The sequence below is a fragment of the Anomaloglossus baeobatrachus genome, chromosome 11 (assembly GCF_048569485.1).
Source record: "Anomaloglossus baeobatrachus isolate aAnoBae1 chromosome 11, aAnoBae1.hap1, whole genome shotgun sequence".
NCBI classification, from domain to species: Eukaryota; Metazoa; Chordata; class Amphibia; order Anura; family Aromobatidae; genus Anomaloglossus; species Anomaloglossus baeobatrachus.
The window spans coordinates 175,892,014-175,911,155 of NC_134363.1; the positions used below are offsets into that span (position 1 = coordinate 175,892,014).

At 47.8% G+C, this 19,142-nt stretch overlaps 1 protein-coding gene across 5 annotated transcripts in view; it reads left to right on the top strand.

Annotated features, from left to right (window-relative positions):
• Positions 1-19,142, top strand: part of LOC142257255 (uncharacterized) — a 141,342-nt gene that overhangs the window by 13,318 nt on the left and 108,882 nt on the right. For 3 of the 5 annotated variants that reach the window (XM_075329411.1, XM_075329415.1, XM_075329413.1), the window contains exons 3-11: positions 2,902-3,063; positions 3,832-4,014; positions 5,101-5,224; positions 12,059-12,151; positions 12,330-12,450; positions 13,160-13,322; positions 13,991-14,083; positions 14,828-15,016; positions 16,046-16,244. In XM_075329411.1, coding sequence (XP_075185526.1) covers positions 2,902-3,063; positions 3,832-4,014; positions 5,101-5,224; positions 12,059-12,151; positions 12,330-12,450; positions 13,160-13,322; positions 13,991-14,083; positions 14,828-15,016; positions 16,046-16,244 — 1,327 coding nt within the window. The remainder of the gene's footprint in view (positions 1-2,901; positions 3,064-3,831; positions 4,015-5,100; positions 5,225-12,058; positions 12,152-12,329; positions 12,451-13,159; positions 13,323-13,990; positions 14,084-14,827; positions 15,017-16,045; positions 16,245-19,142) is intronic. The other 2 variants (XM_075329412.1, XM_075329414.1) reach the window with 2 other exon arrangements.

Consider the following 19,142-nt stretch of genomic DNA (forward strand, 5'->3'; position numbering starts at 1 on the left):
CTGCGCAGTCCCCATCGTGCTCCATCCCCAATGCTGCGCACCCCCCATCGTGCTCCATCCCCCTTGCTGCGCACCCCCCCCATCGTGCTCCATCCCCCATGCTGCGCACTCCTCATTGTGCTCCATCCCCCATGCTGCACACTCCCCATCGTGCTCCATCCCCCATGCTGCGCACCCCCCCATCCTGCTCCATCCCCCATCGTGCTCCATCCCCCATGCTGCGCACCCCCCATCGTGCTCCATCCCCCATGCTGCGCACCCCCCATCGTGCTCCATCCCCCATGCTGCGCACCCCCCATCGTGCTCCATCCCCCATGCTGCGCACCCCCCATCGTGTTCCATCCCCCATGCTACGCACCCCCCATCGTGCTCCATCCCCCATGCTGCGCACCCCCCATCGTGCTCCATCCCCCATGCTGCGCACCCCCCATCGTGCTCCACCCCCCGTGCTGCACACCCCCCATCGTGCTCCATACCCCATGCTGCGCACCCCCCATCGTGCTCCATCCCCCATGCTGCGCACCCCCCATCGTGCTCCACCCCCCGTGCTGCACACCCCCCATCGTGCTCCATACCCCATGCTGCACACCCCCCATCGTGCTCCACAGTCACACATCAGACAGTATACACGCACACATCTGATCGCATACACTCACACCCCACTTCTCCCTGTGCCCTCCGGTGGGCGGTCCCAGCAGCTGTGCTGCACGCCGTGCTCCTCTGCCTTCTGCCGACACACACACATCCGATCGCATTCACGCACACATACGATCGCATTCACGCAGACATCCGATCGCATACACGCACGCACATAAACACACACACTGACGATATCGCACATACGCGCTAACACACTCACAACATCCGGAGATACCACATGCTTCCGGCCATGTGATCCTCCGGCAGGTCCTGGAAGGTCACTGCACAGTATCGCCGCCGAGAAGTAAGCGATATCACTGGATGTTGTGAGTGTGTGGATGCGATCTGATGTGTGTGTGAGGTGTGAGTGAGTGTGATCTGATGTGTGTGTCTGTTCTTATGTGTGTGCGTGTGTGTGTGTTCCGCCGCTGCAGGACCTTGATGCGCTCACCTGCTCCCGGTCGGCATTTGGTGAGTATGACTGCGGGGTCTTCTTTCTTCGGTCTTCTCTCTTCTGTGGGTGCCCGCTGCCTATAATGAAGTGTCTTGCAGTGTCTTTAACTCTTTCACTGCTGCATGACACTTCATTATTGACCGCAGCGTATGCCGGCTCCCTGCACATGTGTACCGGGAGCCGGTGTTCGCTGGTAACCATGATACACATCGGGTAACTAAGGGAAGCGCTTCCTATTGTTACCCGATGTTAATCATGGTTACCAGCGTACACCGGCTCTGTCACGATCCCAGCATCGCAAGGTTATGTCTGGGCTGGGGGAGTCGGGGCTTCGTCTGAATTCGGGGGAAGGGGCGTGGTCGAGCGGTCGATGCGTGCGGAGGGTCGGGGCGAGCGGCCAATCCATGTGGGGGGCGGGGCCAGGGCGAGGCGAGCGGCCAATCCGTGGGGGGGGGGCGGGGCCAGGCCGAGCCCAGCGGCCAATCCGACAGTTGTCACTCTAATGACACTGTCACGGTGACACAATTTTGGAGCAAGACAGACAGACAGAATAAGGCAATTATATATATAGATATTATTATATTTATTATTATATAAAACTTTAATTACTTTTTAAAATTATAAAATATAGATATATAAAGAAAACTGTATGTAAGTGACTTAAAAACCTCTGCTTTTTCCCCAGTCTAGTTGCCTTCAGCTGCATTGATATCAGAGTATACTCATTTGGAGTACCGCTGCTGGCAGTGATGTGTAAGCTCAGTACCTGAGTATCACTAGCTCTAGGAATACCACTGCTGGCAATGATGGGTCAGCTGAGCTCAGCACCTGAGTATCACTTTTGGAGTACTGCTGCTGGCAATAATGGGTCAGCTGAGCTCAGCACCTGAGTATCACTTTTGGAGTACTGCTGCTGGTAGTAATGGGTCAGTTCAGTACCTGAGTATCACTAGCTCTGGGAATACCGCTGCTGGGTGTGATGGGTCAGCTGAGCTCAGCTCCTGAGTATCACTTTTGGAGTACTGCTGCTGGTAGTAATGGGTCAGTTCAGTACCTGAGTATCACTAGCTCTGGGAATACCGCTGCTGGCAATGATGGGTCAGCTGAGCTCAGCACATGAGTATCCCTTTTGGAGTACTGCTGCTGGCAGTGATGTGTAAGCTCAGTACCTGAGTATCACTAGCTCTGGGAATACCGCTGCTGGGTGTGATGGATCAGCTGAGCTCAGCACATGAGTATCACTTTTGGAGTACTGCTGCTGGCAGTGATGTGTAAGCTCAGTACCTGAGTATCACTAGCTCTGGGAATACCGCTGCTGGCAATGATGGGTCAGCTGAGCTCAGCACCTGAGTATCACTTTTGGAGTACTGCTGCTGGTAGTAATGGGTCAGTTCAGTACCTGAGTATCACTAGCTCTGGGAATACCGCTGCTGGGTGTGATGGATCAGCTCAGCACCTGAGTACCACTAGGTCAAGGAATATGCTGCTGTAGGAGGTAACGGGATGAGCTCACCCATCACTGCCAGCATCTGTACTCCAATTGAGAACGTTCTAATATCAATGCAGCTGAAGGCAATAAATAGACTGGAGAAAAGCCGGGGATTGGAAGTCACTTATATGCAATGTTTTTGTTTTTTACTGGAATGAAGACAAATCCCCTAATAAAGTGATTTGCAGTTTCCTAACTTTCCCTGTTGGTTAAAATTATAAAGAGGAAAAAAAGGGTTTAGTTAAGTGACACTGTGCGCTCTGCTGGGTGCGTGCTGTATGTATAGTCACACGTCCATGTATCGTGTACTCTGCTGCAGCCCAGTGATGGACGCTGCCCATGCGCTCCCGGCTATCATACGGCACTTGAGGGGGTCAGCTGTGCGCCGATTGTGTACGATATCTGTAGAGACGGATCCACACGCAACCATGAAGGAAAGTGTCTAACCCCGCAGGAGTGGACGGACTACTGCTCCCAGCAGGTAATCTACATCACAGCTTTGGGGGAAATAATCGCTGCAGATTTAGATTCTACACTGAAATGTGCAGCACTTTACAGCACGCACTGTTCACATGTTGCTGTTTCTCTGCAGATTTTTTTTTTTACTGGATTTGAGGATGGAAAAAATCAGCAGCAGATTACAGCAGCAGCAATGTGATCGGGATTTCAAATATTAAGGGAATCTGCCACCAGATTTTTGCTACCTCATCTGAGAGCAGCATGTTGTAGGCAAAAAGATCCTGAATCCATCAATGTATCCCTTTGATTCTGACACAATCAGAGATTTTAGATTTAGCCATATAGCAGAGCTAAGAGAGCTGTCCCACCCACACCAGGCTCTCTGTAGAGAATGTACATTGACAGTGAGCTGCCAGTCACAGGAGGGGGCATGCTGGACTGCCATGTTCGTGACTCTGTGGTCCAGCAATGATAATCACTAGGTGATAAAGCCGTTAGTTTAAACAACAGCACACAGCCTGATAAGAGAGACACAGTTGATTTTTGTTTTTAAACCCCTACAGCATGCTGTCTTCAGCTTACATAGCAAAAACCTGCTGACAGACTCCCTTTAAGTGTAATATTACTATTTTATTTTACTCCCCTCGATAGCGCTTTATGAAAACATAATATTCAAGTATCAAATAGTAATTCTGAATTGTTTAGCACTTGTGGATATTTTCCTGTGAGATATAGATATATATATATATATATATATATATATATATATATATACTTTTGTGTTATCCAGGTGTGTGCACAGCCTGAACATTATGAAGGTTATGACCACTTTCTTGGACTTTGCATCTGTCGGACAGAAGACGTTGATATCATCTGCAACGCTGACTGCAGAAGAAAGCAGAAAACCTTATTACAGATCCAGTGTGTAGAAGAGACGCCGCAGCTGCGCTCTGCTGAGCCGTCAGGAGGGAAGGTATATAGTGTGTGTTTATATATATATCTAATATATAAAGCTGAGTGTATGTATGTGTGTATGTGTATATATATATGTATGTGTGTGTGTGTATACTGTATATGTATGTGTGTGTGTGTGTATGTCTGCTAAAGGAATCTGCACCGTCGCATTTACAATCACAAACCTTTGCACAGACACCTCATGTGACCCAGGGAACGTCGTAGACTATGTTTTGACGGGAAAGTTTAACCCCATGCTTTACAGTTACTCTCCAAAAAACCTGCCTTCATTAAAGTAAATGGAGCCTGGAACTACTGGTTATTAATAGCAGCTGTGATTGGTTGCTATAGGAACAAAGGACAGTCACAGTATAAGAAGCTTATGTGTGAGGTAATATGATATCGGTGGGGAGACGGATAGAGAGAAAGAGACAGACAGACAGACACAGACAGACAGAGACAGACAGGGAAAGAGACAGACAGAAACAGACGGTAAAAGAGATAGACAGACGGTAAAAGAGACAGACAGAGACAGATGGGGAAAGAGCCAGATGGGGAAAGAGACAGATGGGGAAAGAGACAGACAGGTAAAGAAACTGACCTGGATAGAGACAGACAGAGACAGGCAGACAGGGACAGAGACAGGCAGACATGGACAGAGACAGGCAGATAGGGACAGAAACAGGCAGACAAGGACAGATAGGGAAAGAGACAGACCTGGATAGAGACAGACAAGGAAAGAGACAGACAGAGACAGGACGACAGGGAAAGAGACAGACAGCAAAAGACACAGACAAAGAGATGGACAAAGACAGACAGGGAAAGAGACAGATGGGGAAAGAAACAGAGAGATAGAGACAGACTGGGAGAGAGACAGTGACAGTTACTATCCCGGGCAACACCCAGGTACTACAGCTAGTGTGTGTATATATATATATATATATATATATATATATATATGTGTGTATATATATATATATATATATATATACTGTATACAGTATACACTGGAAAATGGATACATGATATTCCAGATCTCAGAGACTTTCGGATACATGATGACACAACTAATATAACATATTATGGTCTTGTATCACTTCCTCAGGTGTCTATCAGTGCAGAGCACGGAGGGAAGGATGCAATAATTGTGATGGATAACACTCTGGAGAAACAAATCTGCTCCTTGCACTCGGGCAGCGCTCCGTCTGTGTATGTAGTGAAGTGCACCGGTAAGTTTTGGTCACAAATTCTGCCTGTGCATCCTGGACACAATAGGTAACTGTTTGCTGCACTGTGGATCTGGGGTGGGCTGAGCTGTCGGCGTTGTTCAGCTGTTGGCATGCTGCGTGGTCGGCGTCCTAAGCAGTTGGCATGCAAAGCTGTCGGTGTGCAGAGCTGTCGGTATGAGGAGCTGTCGGTGTGCAGAGCTGTCGGTGTGAGGAGCTGTCGGTGTGCAGAGCTGTCGGTGTGAGGAGCTGTCGGTGTGAGGAGCTGTCGGTGTGCAGAGCTGTCAGTGTGCAGAGTTGTCGGTGTGAGGAGCTGTCGGTGTGAGGAGCTGTCGGTGTGAGGAGCTGTCGGTGTGAGGAGCTGTCGGTGTGCAGAGCTGTCAGTGTGCAGAGTTGTCGGTGTGAGGAGCTGTGGGTGTGCAGAGCTGTCGGTGTGAGGAGCTGTCGGTGTGCAGAGCTGTCGGTGTGAGGAGCTGTCGGTGTGCAGAGCTGTCGGTGTGAGGAGCTGTCGGTGTGCAGAGCTGTCGGTGTGAGGAGTTGTCAGTGTGCAGAGCTGTCCGTGTGAGGAGCTGTCGGTGTGAGGAGCTGTCGGTGTGAGGAGCTGTCGGTGTGCGGAGCTGTCGGTGTGCAGAGCTGTCGGTGTGCGGAGCTGTCGGTGTGAGGAGCTGTCGGTGTGAGGAGCTGTTGGTGTGAGGAGCTGTCGGTGTGCAGAGCTGTCAGTGTGCAGAGCTGTCGGTGTGAGGAGCTGTCGGTGTGCAGAGCTGTCGGTGTGAGGAGCTGTCGGTGTGTGGAGCTGTCGGTGTGCGGAGCTGTCGGTGTGCAGAGCTGTCGGTGTGAGGAGCTGTCAGTGTGCAGAGCTGTCGGTGTGAAGAGCTGTCGGTGTGAGGAGCTGTCGGTGTGAGGAGCTGTCGGTGTGCAGAGCTGTCGGTGTGAGGAGCTGTCGGTGTGAGGAGCTGTCGGTGTGCAGAGCTGTCGGTGTGAGGAGCTGTCGGTGTGCAGAGCTGTCGGTGTGCAGAGCTGTCGGTGTGCGGAGCTGTCGGTGTGTGGAGCTGTCGGTGTGCAGAGCTGTCGGTGTGCGGAGCTGTCGGTGTGCGGAGCTGTCGGTGTGCGGAGCTGTCGGTGTGCAGAGCTGTCGGTGTGAGGAGCTGTCAGTGTGCAGAGCTGTCGGTGTGAGGAGCTGTCGGTGTGAGGAGCTGTCGGTGTGAGGAGCTGTCGGTGTGAGGATCTGTCAGTGTGCAGAGCTGTCGGTGTGAGGAGCTGTCGGTGTGAGGAGCTGTCGGTGTAAGGAGCTGTCGGTGTGAGGATCTGTCAGTGTGCAGAGCTGTCGGTGTGAGGATCTGTCAGTGTGCAGAGCTGTCGGTATGAGGAGCTGTCGGTGTGCGGAGCTGTCGGTGTGAGGAGCTGTCGGTGTGAGGAGTTGTCGGTGTGAGGAGCTGTCGGTGTGAGGAGCTGTCGGTGTGCAGAGCTGTCGGTGTGAGGAGCTGTCGGTGTGCGGAGCTGTCGGTGTGAGGAGCTGTCGGTGTGAGGAGCTGTCGGTGTGAGGAGCTGTCGGTGTGCGGAGCTGTCGGTGTGCGGAGCTATCAGTGTGAGGAGCTGTCGGTGTGAGGAGCTGTCGGTGTGAGGAGCTGTCAGTGTGCAGAGCTGTCGGTGTGAGGAGCTGTCGGTGTGAGGAGCTGTCGGTGTGAGGAGCTGTCGGTGTGAGGATCTGTCAGTGTGCAGAGCTGTCGGTGTGAGGAGCTGTCGGTGTGAGGAGCTGTCGGTGTGAGGAGCTGTCGGTGTGAGGAGCTGTCGGTGTGCGGAGCTGTCGGTGTGCGGAGCTATCAGTGTGAGGAGCTGTCGGTGTGAGGAGCTGTCGGTGTGAGGAGCTGTCAGTGTGCAGAGCTGTCGGTGTGAGGAGCTGTCGGTGTGAGGAGCTGTCGGTGTGAGGAGCTGTCGGTGTGAGGATCTGTCAGTGTGCAGAGCTGTCGGTGTGAGGAGCTGTCGGTGTGAGGAGCTGTCGGTGTGAGGAGCTGTCGGTGTGCGGAGCTGTCGGTGTGAGGAGCTGTCGGTGTGAGGAGCTGTCGGTGTGAGGAGCTGTCGGTGTGAGGAGCTGTCGGTGTGCGGAGCTATCAGTGTGAGGAGCTGTCGGTGTGAGGAGCTGTCGGTGTGAGGAGCTGTCAGTGTGCAGAGCTGTCGGTGTGAGGAGCTGTCGGTGTGAGGAGCTGTCGGTGTGAGGAGCTGTCGGTGTGAGGATCTGTCAGTGTGCAGAGCTGTCGGTGTGAGGAGCTGTCGGTGTGAGGAGCTGTCGGTGTGAGGAGCTGTCGGTGTGAGGAGCTGTCGGTGTGCGGAGCTGTCGGTGTGCGGAGCTATCAGTGTGCAGAGCTGTCGGTTTGAGGAGCTGTCGGTGTGAGGAGCTGTCGGTGTGAGGAGCTGTCGGTGTGAGGAGCTGTCGGTGTGCGGAGCTGTCGGTGTGCGGAGCTATCAGTGTGCAGAGCTGTCGGTGTGAGGAGCTGTCGGTGTGAGGAGCTGTTGGTGTGCAGAGCTGTCGGTGTGAGGAGCTGTCGGTGTGAGGAGCTGTCGGTGTGAGGAGCTGTCAGTATGCTGATTGACAGCTCAGTTGTCTACTCTAGTGCAGGAATGTGCTGAGCTGTTGATGTGTTCAATGACAGCTCAGCCGTCCAGTCTGTTTGCTCTGTATGGTTTGATTGGCCAGCTATTTAGCTGAGCAGTCTATCCTAGAGCGCTGCCAGTCTTAAGCGGGCTTACACGCTGCGATCTCGCTAGCGAGATCACAAGCGATCGTACCCGCACCCGTCAGTTGTGCAACATGGGCAAATTGTTGTGCAACATGGGCAAATTGCTGCCCGTGGCACACAACCTCGCTTACCCCCGTCACATGCACTTACCTGCCCTGCGACGTCGCTCTGGCCGGCGATCCGCCTCCTTTCTAAGGGGGCGGTTCGTGCAGCGTCACAGCGACGTCACACGGCAGGCGGCCAATAGAAGCGGAGGGGCGGAGATGAGCGGGACGTAACATCCCGCCCACCTCCTTCCTTCCGCATTGCCGGTGGAGGCAGGTAGGAGATGTTCCTCGCTCCTGCGGTGTCACACACAGCGATGTGTGCTGCCGCAGGAACGACGAACAACATCGCTAATAAGCAGAAAACGATTTTTTGTTTCAGGACGACCTGTCCGCGGCAAACGATTTTGACCGCTTTTGCGATCGTTTAAGGTCGCTCTTAAGTGTCACACGCTGCAATCACATTAATGACGCCAGATGTGCGTCACAAACACCGTGACCCCGACGATAATTCATTAACGATATCGTAGCGTGTAAAGCCCGCTAGTCTTCTGCTCAGTGGTGATATTTGGACGCTTGTACCTGTGCTCTGGGAATTGCGCTTTTGCTGCCCGATCTCTGACTATTGTGGCCCTAAGGGGTACTTTCCACGTTGCAACATCGTTACTGCGATATCGTCGGGGTCAAATCGAAAGTGACGCACATCCGCCGCCAGTAACGATGTCGCAACGTGCAAAGTACCCCTTAATGTACAGTATTGTGCAAGTTTTCTAAAGATAAATACATTGTAGTGTTCTATAAACCTTAATCACTGACTTCAGGCTTCTTATTCAGCTGTATTGCCCCCCGTGTATAACATCTGGCCCTGGTGCATAACCGGCTCCATTGCCTTTGGTGCATATTGTGCTGCCCAGTTGCACATGGTTTCTTCCCCCTAAATTTTCCCATCACTTGTGAGAGATATTATTGAGAAATGGAAGGAGCCAGAGCCACAAATCGGAGACCCCATAACATTAGAGAAGGGGGGTCGAGTGCTGAGGAGCAAAGCGAAGAAAAGTCCCCACCGCTCTGCTGACCCCACAACTGCAGAGTCCAGACCTCCTCTGGTAACATCAGAACAAACACTGCACCTACCGGGAGCTTCATGGCCAAGTAGCTGCTGCAGCCGCACATCACCAAGCACAATGCCGAGCCGTACATCACCAAGCACAATGCCGAGCCATACATCACCAAGCACAATGCTGAGCCGTACATCACCAAGCACAATGCCGAGCCGTACATCATCAAGCACAATGCCGAGCCGTACATCACCAAGCACAATGCTGAGCCGTACATCATCAAGCACAATGCTGAGCCATACATCACCAAGCACAATGCTGAGCCGTACATCACCAAGCACAATGCCGAGCCGTACATCACCAAGCACAATGCTGAGCCATACATCACCAAGCACAATGCTGAGCCGTACATCACCAAGCACAATGCCGAGCCGTACATCACCAAGCACAATGCTGAGCAGTACATCACCAAGCACAATGCCGAGCCATACATCACCAAGCACAATGCCGAGCCGTACATCACCAAGCACAATGCTGAGCCGTACATCACCAAGCACAATGCCGAGCCGTACATCACCAAGCACAATGCTGAACCATACATCACCAACCACAATGCCGAGCCGTACATCACCAAGCACAATGCCGAGCCGTACATCACCAAGCACAATGCTGAGCCATACATCACCAAGCACAATGCCGAGCCGTACATCACCAAGCACAATGCTGAGCAGTACATCACCAAGCACAATGCCGAGCCATACATCACCAAGCACAATGCCGAGCCGTACATCACCAAGCACAATGCTGAGCCGTACATCACCAAGCACAATGCCGAGCCGTACATCACCAAGCACAATGCTGAGCCGTACATCACCAAGCACAATGCTGAACCATACATCACCAACCACAATGCTGAGCCGTACATCACCAAGTACAATGCCGAGCCGTACATCACCAAGCACAATGCCGAGCCATACATCACCAAGCACAATGCCGAGCCATACATCACCAAGCACAATGCCGAGCCGTACATCACCAAGCACAATGCCGAGCCGTACATCACCAAGCACAATGCCCAGCCATACATCACCAAGCACAATGCTGAACCATACATCACCAAGCACAATGCTGAGCCGTACATCACCAAGCACAATGCTGAGCCATACATCACCAAGCACAATGCTGAGCCGTACATCACCAAGCACAATGCCGAGCCGTACATCACCAAGCACAATGCCGAGCCATACATCACCAAGCACAATGCCGAGCCATACATCACCAAGCACAATGCTGAGCCATACATCACCAAGCACAATGCTGAGCCGTACATCACCAAGCACAATGCTGAGCCGTACATCACCAAGCACAATGCCGAGCCATACATCACCAAGCACAATGCTGAGCTGTACATCACCAAGCACAATGCTGAGCTGTACATCCCCAAGTACAATGCCGAGCCGTACATCACCAAGCACAATGCTGAGCCGTACATCACCAAGCACAATGCTGAGCTGTACATCACTAAGCACAATGCTGAGCCGTACATCACCAAGCACAATGCCGAGCCATACATCACCAAGCACAATGCCGAGCCATACATCACCAAGCACAATGCTGAGCCGTACATCACCAAGCACAATGCTGAGCCATACATCACCAAGCACAATGCTGAGCCATACATCACCAATCACAATGCCGAGCCGTACATCACCAAGCACAATGCCGAGCCATACATCACCAAGCACAATGCCGAGCCATACATCACCAATCACAATGCCGAGCCGTACATCACCAAGCACAATGCCGAGCCGTACATCACCAAGCACAATGCCGAGCCGTACATCACCAAGCACAATGCTGAGCCGTACATCACCAAGCACAATGCCGAGCCATACATCACCAAGCACAATGCTGAGCCATACATCACCAAGCACAATGCCGAGCCATACATCACCAAGCACAATGCTGAGCCATACATCACCAAGCACAATGCTGAGCTGTACATCACCAAGCACAATGCTGAGCCATACATCACCAAGCACAATGCCGAGCCGTACATCACCAAGCACAATGCTGAGCCATACATCACCAAGCACAATGCCGAGCCGTACATCACCAAGCACAATGCTGAGCCGTACATCACTAACCACAATGCTGAACCATACATCACCAAGCACAATGCCGAGCCGCACATTACCAAGCACAATGCTGAGCTGTACATCACCAAGCACAATGCCGAGCTGTACATCACCAAGCACAATGCTTAGCCGTACATCACCAAGCACAATACCGAGCCATACATCACCAAGCACAATGCCGAGCCATACATCACCAAGCACAATGCCGAGCCGTACATCACCAAGCACAATGCTGAACCATACATCACCAAGCACAATGCTGAGCCGTACATCACCAAGCACAATGCTGAACCATACATCACCAAGCACAATGCTGAGCCATACATCACTAAGCACAATGCCGACCCATACATCACCAAGCACAATGCCGAGCCATACATCACCAAGCACAATGCCGAGCCGTACATCACCAAGCACAATGCTGAACCATACATCACCAAGCACAATGCTGAGCCGTACATCACCAAGCACAATGCTGAGCCAAACATCACCAAGCACAATGCTGAGCCATACATCACCAAGCACAATGCTGAGCTGTACATCACCAAGCACAATGCTGAGCTGTACATCACCAAGCACAATGCTGAGCCATACATCACCAAGCACAATGCTGAGCGTCACATGGAGTGGTGTAAAGCCTCCACCACTGGACTCTGGAGGAGAGGTGTTCCGTGCAGTGATGTAAATCTTTATATTTGATTGCGATGTTTATGTTGCAGATGGGATTGTTTGATTGATCTACGGTCATGTCTGGGAACAACCATTTAATTGAAGCGCATTTATTAAATCAGATTTGGTAATTAATTTTTTTTTACATTTCCTTTATTCACGGAAAAAAAATGATTTGTTTTTCTTTTGACAGAAGAAGGATTTGTAGGTGTTTACAATCCCAAGCCCCAAGAAATAAAACCTCTGCTGAGCCGTGAAGAGGATCCATCACCGTCCAACGTCTCGGGTAAGAGCACAAAGGCGCGAGCCTCCTAATCAGAAGCGTCTGACTCCACAGCGCCCCCGACCAGCAGAGTGTGCACGGAGGTCTTGATGAAATCTGAAGTCTTCTCTTTTCTTTTTGCTTTCATTGCTGCTCTTTGTTTTGATAAATATTATTGTAATTTTTTGTTATTTTTCCGCAGTAGAGAACAGATTGTTCCGATTGGCTGGGATTTCTGGGGTCTTGAACCCCACCACGTGTATCCATGTGAATGACTTCATCATGTTCATTGCATCCAAACCCTATTACCCCGTGTACGACGTGTAAGTGAATGCTGAATACTAATGTGTTTTATGTGAAAAATGGCACCAACATATGCCGGAGCGGCTACATACTACACATTTGACCCTATTGATTACAAAATGGGGGTGCATGTGCAGTACCCAGCCGCCAACGCTGTGCAGTTGATGGAGTTGTGCAGCTTTTGCAACTCCGCACCCCCAGGTGCCGCCGGCACAGGAAACGGCGGATCGGTGCGGGCGTTGGGTGTCGCACCTTCTCGGATCCCATACTGTGCCTAAGCATAGGCCATCAATAAGGACAGACAAAAAAAAGGCACAGCTGGGTTGGCCCTTTGCGCCAAATTCATGAATTGCGTGAGCCTTCTTCTTGATTAATTTAGCACAAAAAGCAGCAAAAACAACACATCAAAAAAGAAATGTAAATGTAAATTATTTGGATTTTTTTTCCAAGTAATTTTGATTTCAATCGGGGAAACTGCGGAAAAAAAAACATTGAGAGACTTGACCTGCTGCATTTTTATTTTTTTTTGGGGGGGGGGGGAGTCATTACTGGTAAAAACAGTGGAGGAAAAAAAATGCACCGTGTAAATGAGATTTTAGAAATTGCATTGATTTTGCAGGTACTGTAAAACTCCGTGGGATTTTTTTTGTTCCTACATGTGAACGAGTCCTTACAGAGCCCAGGTTTCCCCAGTCCTGAGGTTTGCTGTTGTTTTGCTCTTGATTCCAGGAACGATTTCTATAACACAAACCCTGGATTTGATTGGGGATCTTTCCGGACGCTGGCGGAGGAGATTTGGTTGTCCTCGAAGCCTCAGTTTTCATTGCTGTTCCAGTTTCGGGAGCCGGGAGTCTACGTGATGAAGCTCAGTAACAACCCGCATAAGAAGATGGTCAGTGCTCACTATTTCCCCCGTCATCTGAGTTAGGGAACCTAGAAGCAATGCATTCCCCGCTGTAGGATTGCAGGCTGCTTCCTCCTTTTATTTCTTACAGATATATACATCTATACATATATTATACTTAATGCTTCTGTACGAAATAGTGCAGTTTATTGCTCTATTCCATACAGCAGCAAAAAGCTGATTAGAGGGAGTACCGGGCGTCAAACCCCTTAAATCTGGTACTGATTAGAATTTTTTTAGAACAGATGAGATTCCATCATCTTCTATTACAATCTACTAAAATCTACTACGTACAGTATAAGTATTGAACATGTCACCAATTTCCTATGTATTCAATAAGGTTGTGAAGGTCTTGATACAGCTCACTGGTTTTATCCATCAGGAGATGTTTCTTGTGTAATGAGACATGTTTTTATTCGCCATCAGTTGAACCAGCTGATATTATTTTTCACTAAGTGGTAGGATTGCTTTCTAACTAATAGATTATAAGAAATGTTGTTCATTAAACTGTAAATGCACTTGAACCTGCTTTTTGTTCAGCAATGGAGTCTTGCATAGTGAGCGTGCATACAGGCTATGAGGGGGAGTGCATTACTTATTATTTTCTTTGGAGCAATTATACTTGCTGATTTCAGGTCTTTTGTAGCTCTCCACAGCTGTTTCTTGGCTCTTGGACAACTCTTCTGATACTTATTTTCGCTCCTCTGTCTGAAATCTTGTGGGGAGCACCTGGTTGTGGCCGGGTTATGGTGAAATGTTTTTCTTTCCACTTCCAGATTATGTTTCCCAACAGTGCTCATTGAAACCTTCAGTAGTTTAAAAATTATTCTGTAACAAATGCCATCAGTATGTTTTGCAACAATAAGGTTGCAAAGATCTTGAGACAGCTCACTGGTTTTACCCATCATGAGCTGTTTCTTGTGTGGCACTTTTTTAATGTTTCACCTTTTTATACACCATCAGTTGATATTATTTATCACTAAGTGGCAGGATTGCTTCCTAACTAATAGATTTCAGCTGCTGTCATGGCTTTTTGTATCTCTCTTTCTTCATGTTCAATACTTTTTTCCTGTGTCATTTCTCATTATTAGACATAACTTAATTTATGGACATGACTGGTTTAATTTGTGTGGATTATTTGGCCTCTGTGGATTGGATGGGTTGTTACCGACATCTGGTGAGAAACTCATGTCAATAGCACCTTTAGAAATATTTACTTAGAAAACTGGTGACGTGTTTAAGAATTATTTAATCCCTTTTTTCCTCTCTTATTGGTACGTAGTTCAGAGGGACAAGGCCTTTGTCCCTGACCTTATATAAACTGGTCACATGTACTAATAAAGGAGAATTCTTTGAGTACACCACAAAGCAGTGTGTGCTGTATTGATTTCCTGAGCGCTCATAAAACAAGTCTTATTAATTTGGAGTTCCAGAGGTATAGAAGGAGTGTATTTCGTTCACAACATGCACTTGTAATACTTTTTACTATCTAGTACATTAGGGTGATGCTGGTAGGAGGACAGTGCTACGAGGAAGGTCCGTTCTTCCCCACCACACCCCGTCATGTCATACGTAACGGAATCGGACAGATGCCGCCAATCCTTTTAAAGCCGGACTGGCCGGCCATCGCGGGAATCGTCATCGGACTCATGATCGTTCTCATCACTTGCATTCTGTTACTTGTGAGTAAGAGTGTCATGTCTGTAATTCGCCGTGTAAATATCGGAACTTTATTGCTTTATTTTTCCATTCCCCTCATTTTATCAGCACCGATGCTTTTCTTAGACCCGGTAATCAAGAAATCGCTAGGTTTCTCTAAGGCTACTCTCACACATCCGGTTTTCACCGTCAGGCACAATCCGGCGCTTTGCAGAAAAACCGCATCCGGCGTCTGCTGCAGCCGGATCCATTTTTTTCCTTATAGACTTGCATTACCGCCGGATTGTGCCGCATGGCTCTGCGTTCTATTCGTTTTTTGCCAGATCCAGCAAAATGTCCTTGTCTGGCGGCCGGATAGAACACAGATTTTAACATTTTTGTCTTCGGCAAAAAAAAAAAAATGATCGTGCCGGATCCGGCGCCATCCGGCGTGATTACAATGAAAGCCTATGGGCGCCGGATCCGTCGTCATCTGGCATGTGACGGAATCCAACAACAGATCCGTTTTTTTAAACTGAGCATGCTCAGTATCACAACGGATCCGTCAAATGGAAGGAACGCATGGGAAATACTGATGCGACGGATCCGTTTTTTTCGTCGGATCTGTCGCATCAGTTTTTTTGCCGGATCGTGCCTGATGGCAAAAAACTGATGTGTGAAAGCCGCCTAAGCCGGGGTATTTTACAGACCCTGATCTATATTTATAGACCTCACTGTCTCCAGAAAACAAAAGGAGCAGGCAAGTGTGGCCGCCAGTCCACTCCAAAAATACTTTTCGGACCCTTATTTTTGGGGCTTGTTTGCAAGAAATCCCATAGAAAACAAAAGGAGCGGGCATGTGCGGCCACCAGTCCTTGCCAGAAAGGCTTCTCCGAGCCTTATTTTTGGGGTTTGATCCTCACTGTTCCACAAGTTCTCGGCTATATTTTGGATAGTTCATCATTTTCAGTTATGGAAAGTGACATATTTATTTTTATTTTGTTCTTTAAATTATTGGTTTGCATTGTTTTGACATTCCAACCCCCAGTGACTCCCACGATCGTCTCTTCCAGGTTTGGTTCCAGGATTTGGGCTGGACACAAAAAATTGCAAGTTCTCCACAATTTAGAAAACTCCATCAGAAGTTTAACCTGGATACTTACTCATCCAAGGGATCAACAGTGACGAGCGCTAAGAAGCTTCATCCGAAAACGAGAATCAAAGGCCACGTGGATAAAAAGTGGGACGAGACGGAAAAGCGGAAATGTCCCAGTAAGAAACAAACGACTGATAGTGGCCATTTTTTTGGAGGAGGGTGGGGGTGGGGGGGTTGAAGCTAAAAGATGCATTCAACTTCTGTGCAATTTATTTTTAAACCATATTCTGTAGCGGCTTTAAAGCGCACCTTTCCTTTTGCACAAAACATGTACAGAAGCCCGGTAATGCCTCCCTTCTTTCCAACAACTAGGTAGAATTTCTTTTTGGAGCAAATATCATTGTAATATGTCCAGGAACTGTTCAGATGCACAAACTGTGTAACTTACCATCCATTCCTTTTCAATTATCAGTTGCACTTCCCCAGTATTCTATCAGCACTATAAGTGCTGGAACGTCTTTTCTCTCATTTCCAATGGCTTGTGTAATAGAGTATTAGGCTATGTGTCCACGGGAGAATGTTGCTGCGGATTTTTCTGCATCAAAATCCGCGGCTTTCCCGCAAAATCCGCACCTTTTCAAAGGTGCGGATTTGCCGCGGATTTACCGCGGAATTGCCGCAGATTTTGGTGCGGATTTTTTTTTTTTTCCCAATTTTAAAGCCAAAGGCTATGTGCCCACGGGACTCTGTATCTGCAGATTTTTCTGCAGCTAAATCTGCAGCATTCCCCCGGACTCCGCACCTTTCCATAGGTGCTGATTTTGTGCGGATTTGTTGCGGATTTGTCGCGGATTTGACGCGGATTTCGTTGCGGATTTTGCGATTTTTTTTTTTTTTTTTTTTTTTTTTTTTTTTTTACATTCAATTGAATAGGCAAAATCCGCAGGTAAATCCGCAACAATAATTGACATGCTGCAGATTTTTCCGCACGGAAATCCGCATGATTTCCGCTGCGGAAAAATCCGCAGCGTGGGCACAGCATTTCCCAAATGCCATAGAAATGGCTGGGGAGTAACTGTGCTGCAGATTTCTGAAAAATCCGCGGCAAAATCCGCGCATTTTCCGCAGCGTGGGCACATAGCCAAAATCCGGATCAAAATCCGCACCAAATCCGCCGTGGAAAAATCCGCAGCATGGGCACAGCATTTCCAAATTGCCATAGAAATGGCTGGGAAGTGCCGCTGCTGCAGATTTTCGGGAAATCCGCGGCTTTTCCGCGAGAAATCCGCGGCAAAATCCGCGCATTTTCCGCAGCGTGGACACATAGCCTTAGGGTATGGCCGCACATTGCGTTTCTGCTGCTTTTTAGGTCCGTTTTGAGCTGCAGCGTTTTCATGCCAAAAGGCACGCGTTTTGCTTTTCCATAATAGTCTATGGAAAATGTCGATTTCTAGACCGCACTTTGCGTTTTAAAACGCTGCGTTTAATTTGCATAATTTGTGGCAAAAACCATGCGTTCAAAGAAGCAGCATGTCAATTGTTTTTGCCATTTCTGCAGCGTTTTGCTAACATTAGAGTCAATGAGAAATGGCAAAAAGCAAGAAACTTCAAATTTCCTGCGTTTTACCCGCTTTTTTGGTGCAGAAAACATGCATTTTTGGACAAAAAAAACGCATGGTTTTCTAACATTAAATTAATGGAATCATATGTCCCTTTACACACACACATAATCCGACAATTACATTTAAGAAAATTATGATTTTATTGGTATTTTAGCATTAAAAATTATAAAACCGCTATAATTTCATGAAAAAAAACTTTTTTCTTTCTTAATTCACAAAATATATGTTTTGTTTTTTTTCCCCTTTTTTCATTCTGTTTGACTTTTTAATCTTTATTTAGCAGTGTCTTGATGTTCAAAACACATCTGTCAAAACGCAGGTGAAAAAGCAGGTAAAAAGCGCTGAAAACGCATCTAAAACGCGGTAAATACGCATGCGCGCACGCACGCATGGAAAAGGCAACTTTGGCCAAATCAATTAAGGCAAAAACGTGCGTTTAGAACTGCAAGTAGGACGACACAAAGTGCAGTCATACCCTTAAATATCTACCTCTCACCATCCACTCCTTTTTAATTATCAGTTCCACTTCACCAGCACTCTGTCAGCACTATAAGTGCTGGAACTTCTTTGCTCTCACTTCCCAGTATTTCCTATGGCTTGTGCAATAGAGTAATACATTATCCACTTCTTAACATCCACTCCTTTTTGTTGCACTTCACTAACATTCTATCAGCACTATAAGTGCTGGAACTTCTTTTCCTTTATTTCCCAGTATTTCCAATGGCTTGTGCAATAGAGTAATAAATTATTCACCTCTTACCATCCACTCCTTTTCAATTATCAGTTGCACTTCACTAGCACTCTACCAGCACTATAAGTGGTTCCAGCACTTATTATTATTAATATTATTATTATTATTATTATTATTATTATGATGATGATGATGATGATGATGATGATGATGATGATGATGAAGTGCTGGAACCACTTATAGTGCTGGTAGAGTGCTAGTGCAGTGCAACTGATAATTGAAAAGGAGTGGATGGTAAGAGGTGAATAATTTATTACTCTGTTGCACAAGCCATTGGAAATACTGGGAAGTGAGAGAAAAGAAGTTCCAGCACTTATAGTGCTGATAGAATGCTAGTGAAGTGCAACAAAAAGGAGGGGATGATAAGAAGTGGATAATGTATTACTCTATTGCACAAGCCATTGGAAATACTGGGAAGTGAGAGCAAAGATCTACTAATAATAATAATAATAATAATTAATAATAATTTTATTATATTATATAATATATTATATATATATATATATATAATATTATATATTATAAATAATAATAATATTATTATTATTATTATTATTATTATTATTATTATTATTATTACTGAGAAGTAATAGAAAAGAAGTTCCAGTTCTTTGCTCTCACTTCCCAGTATTTCCAATGGCTTGTGCAATAGAGTAATAAATTATTCACCTCTTACTATCAACTCCTTTTTAATTATCAAT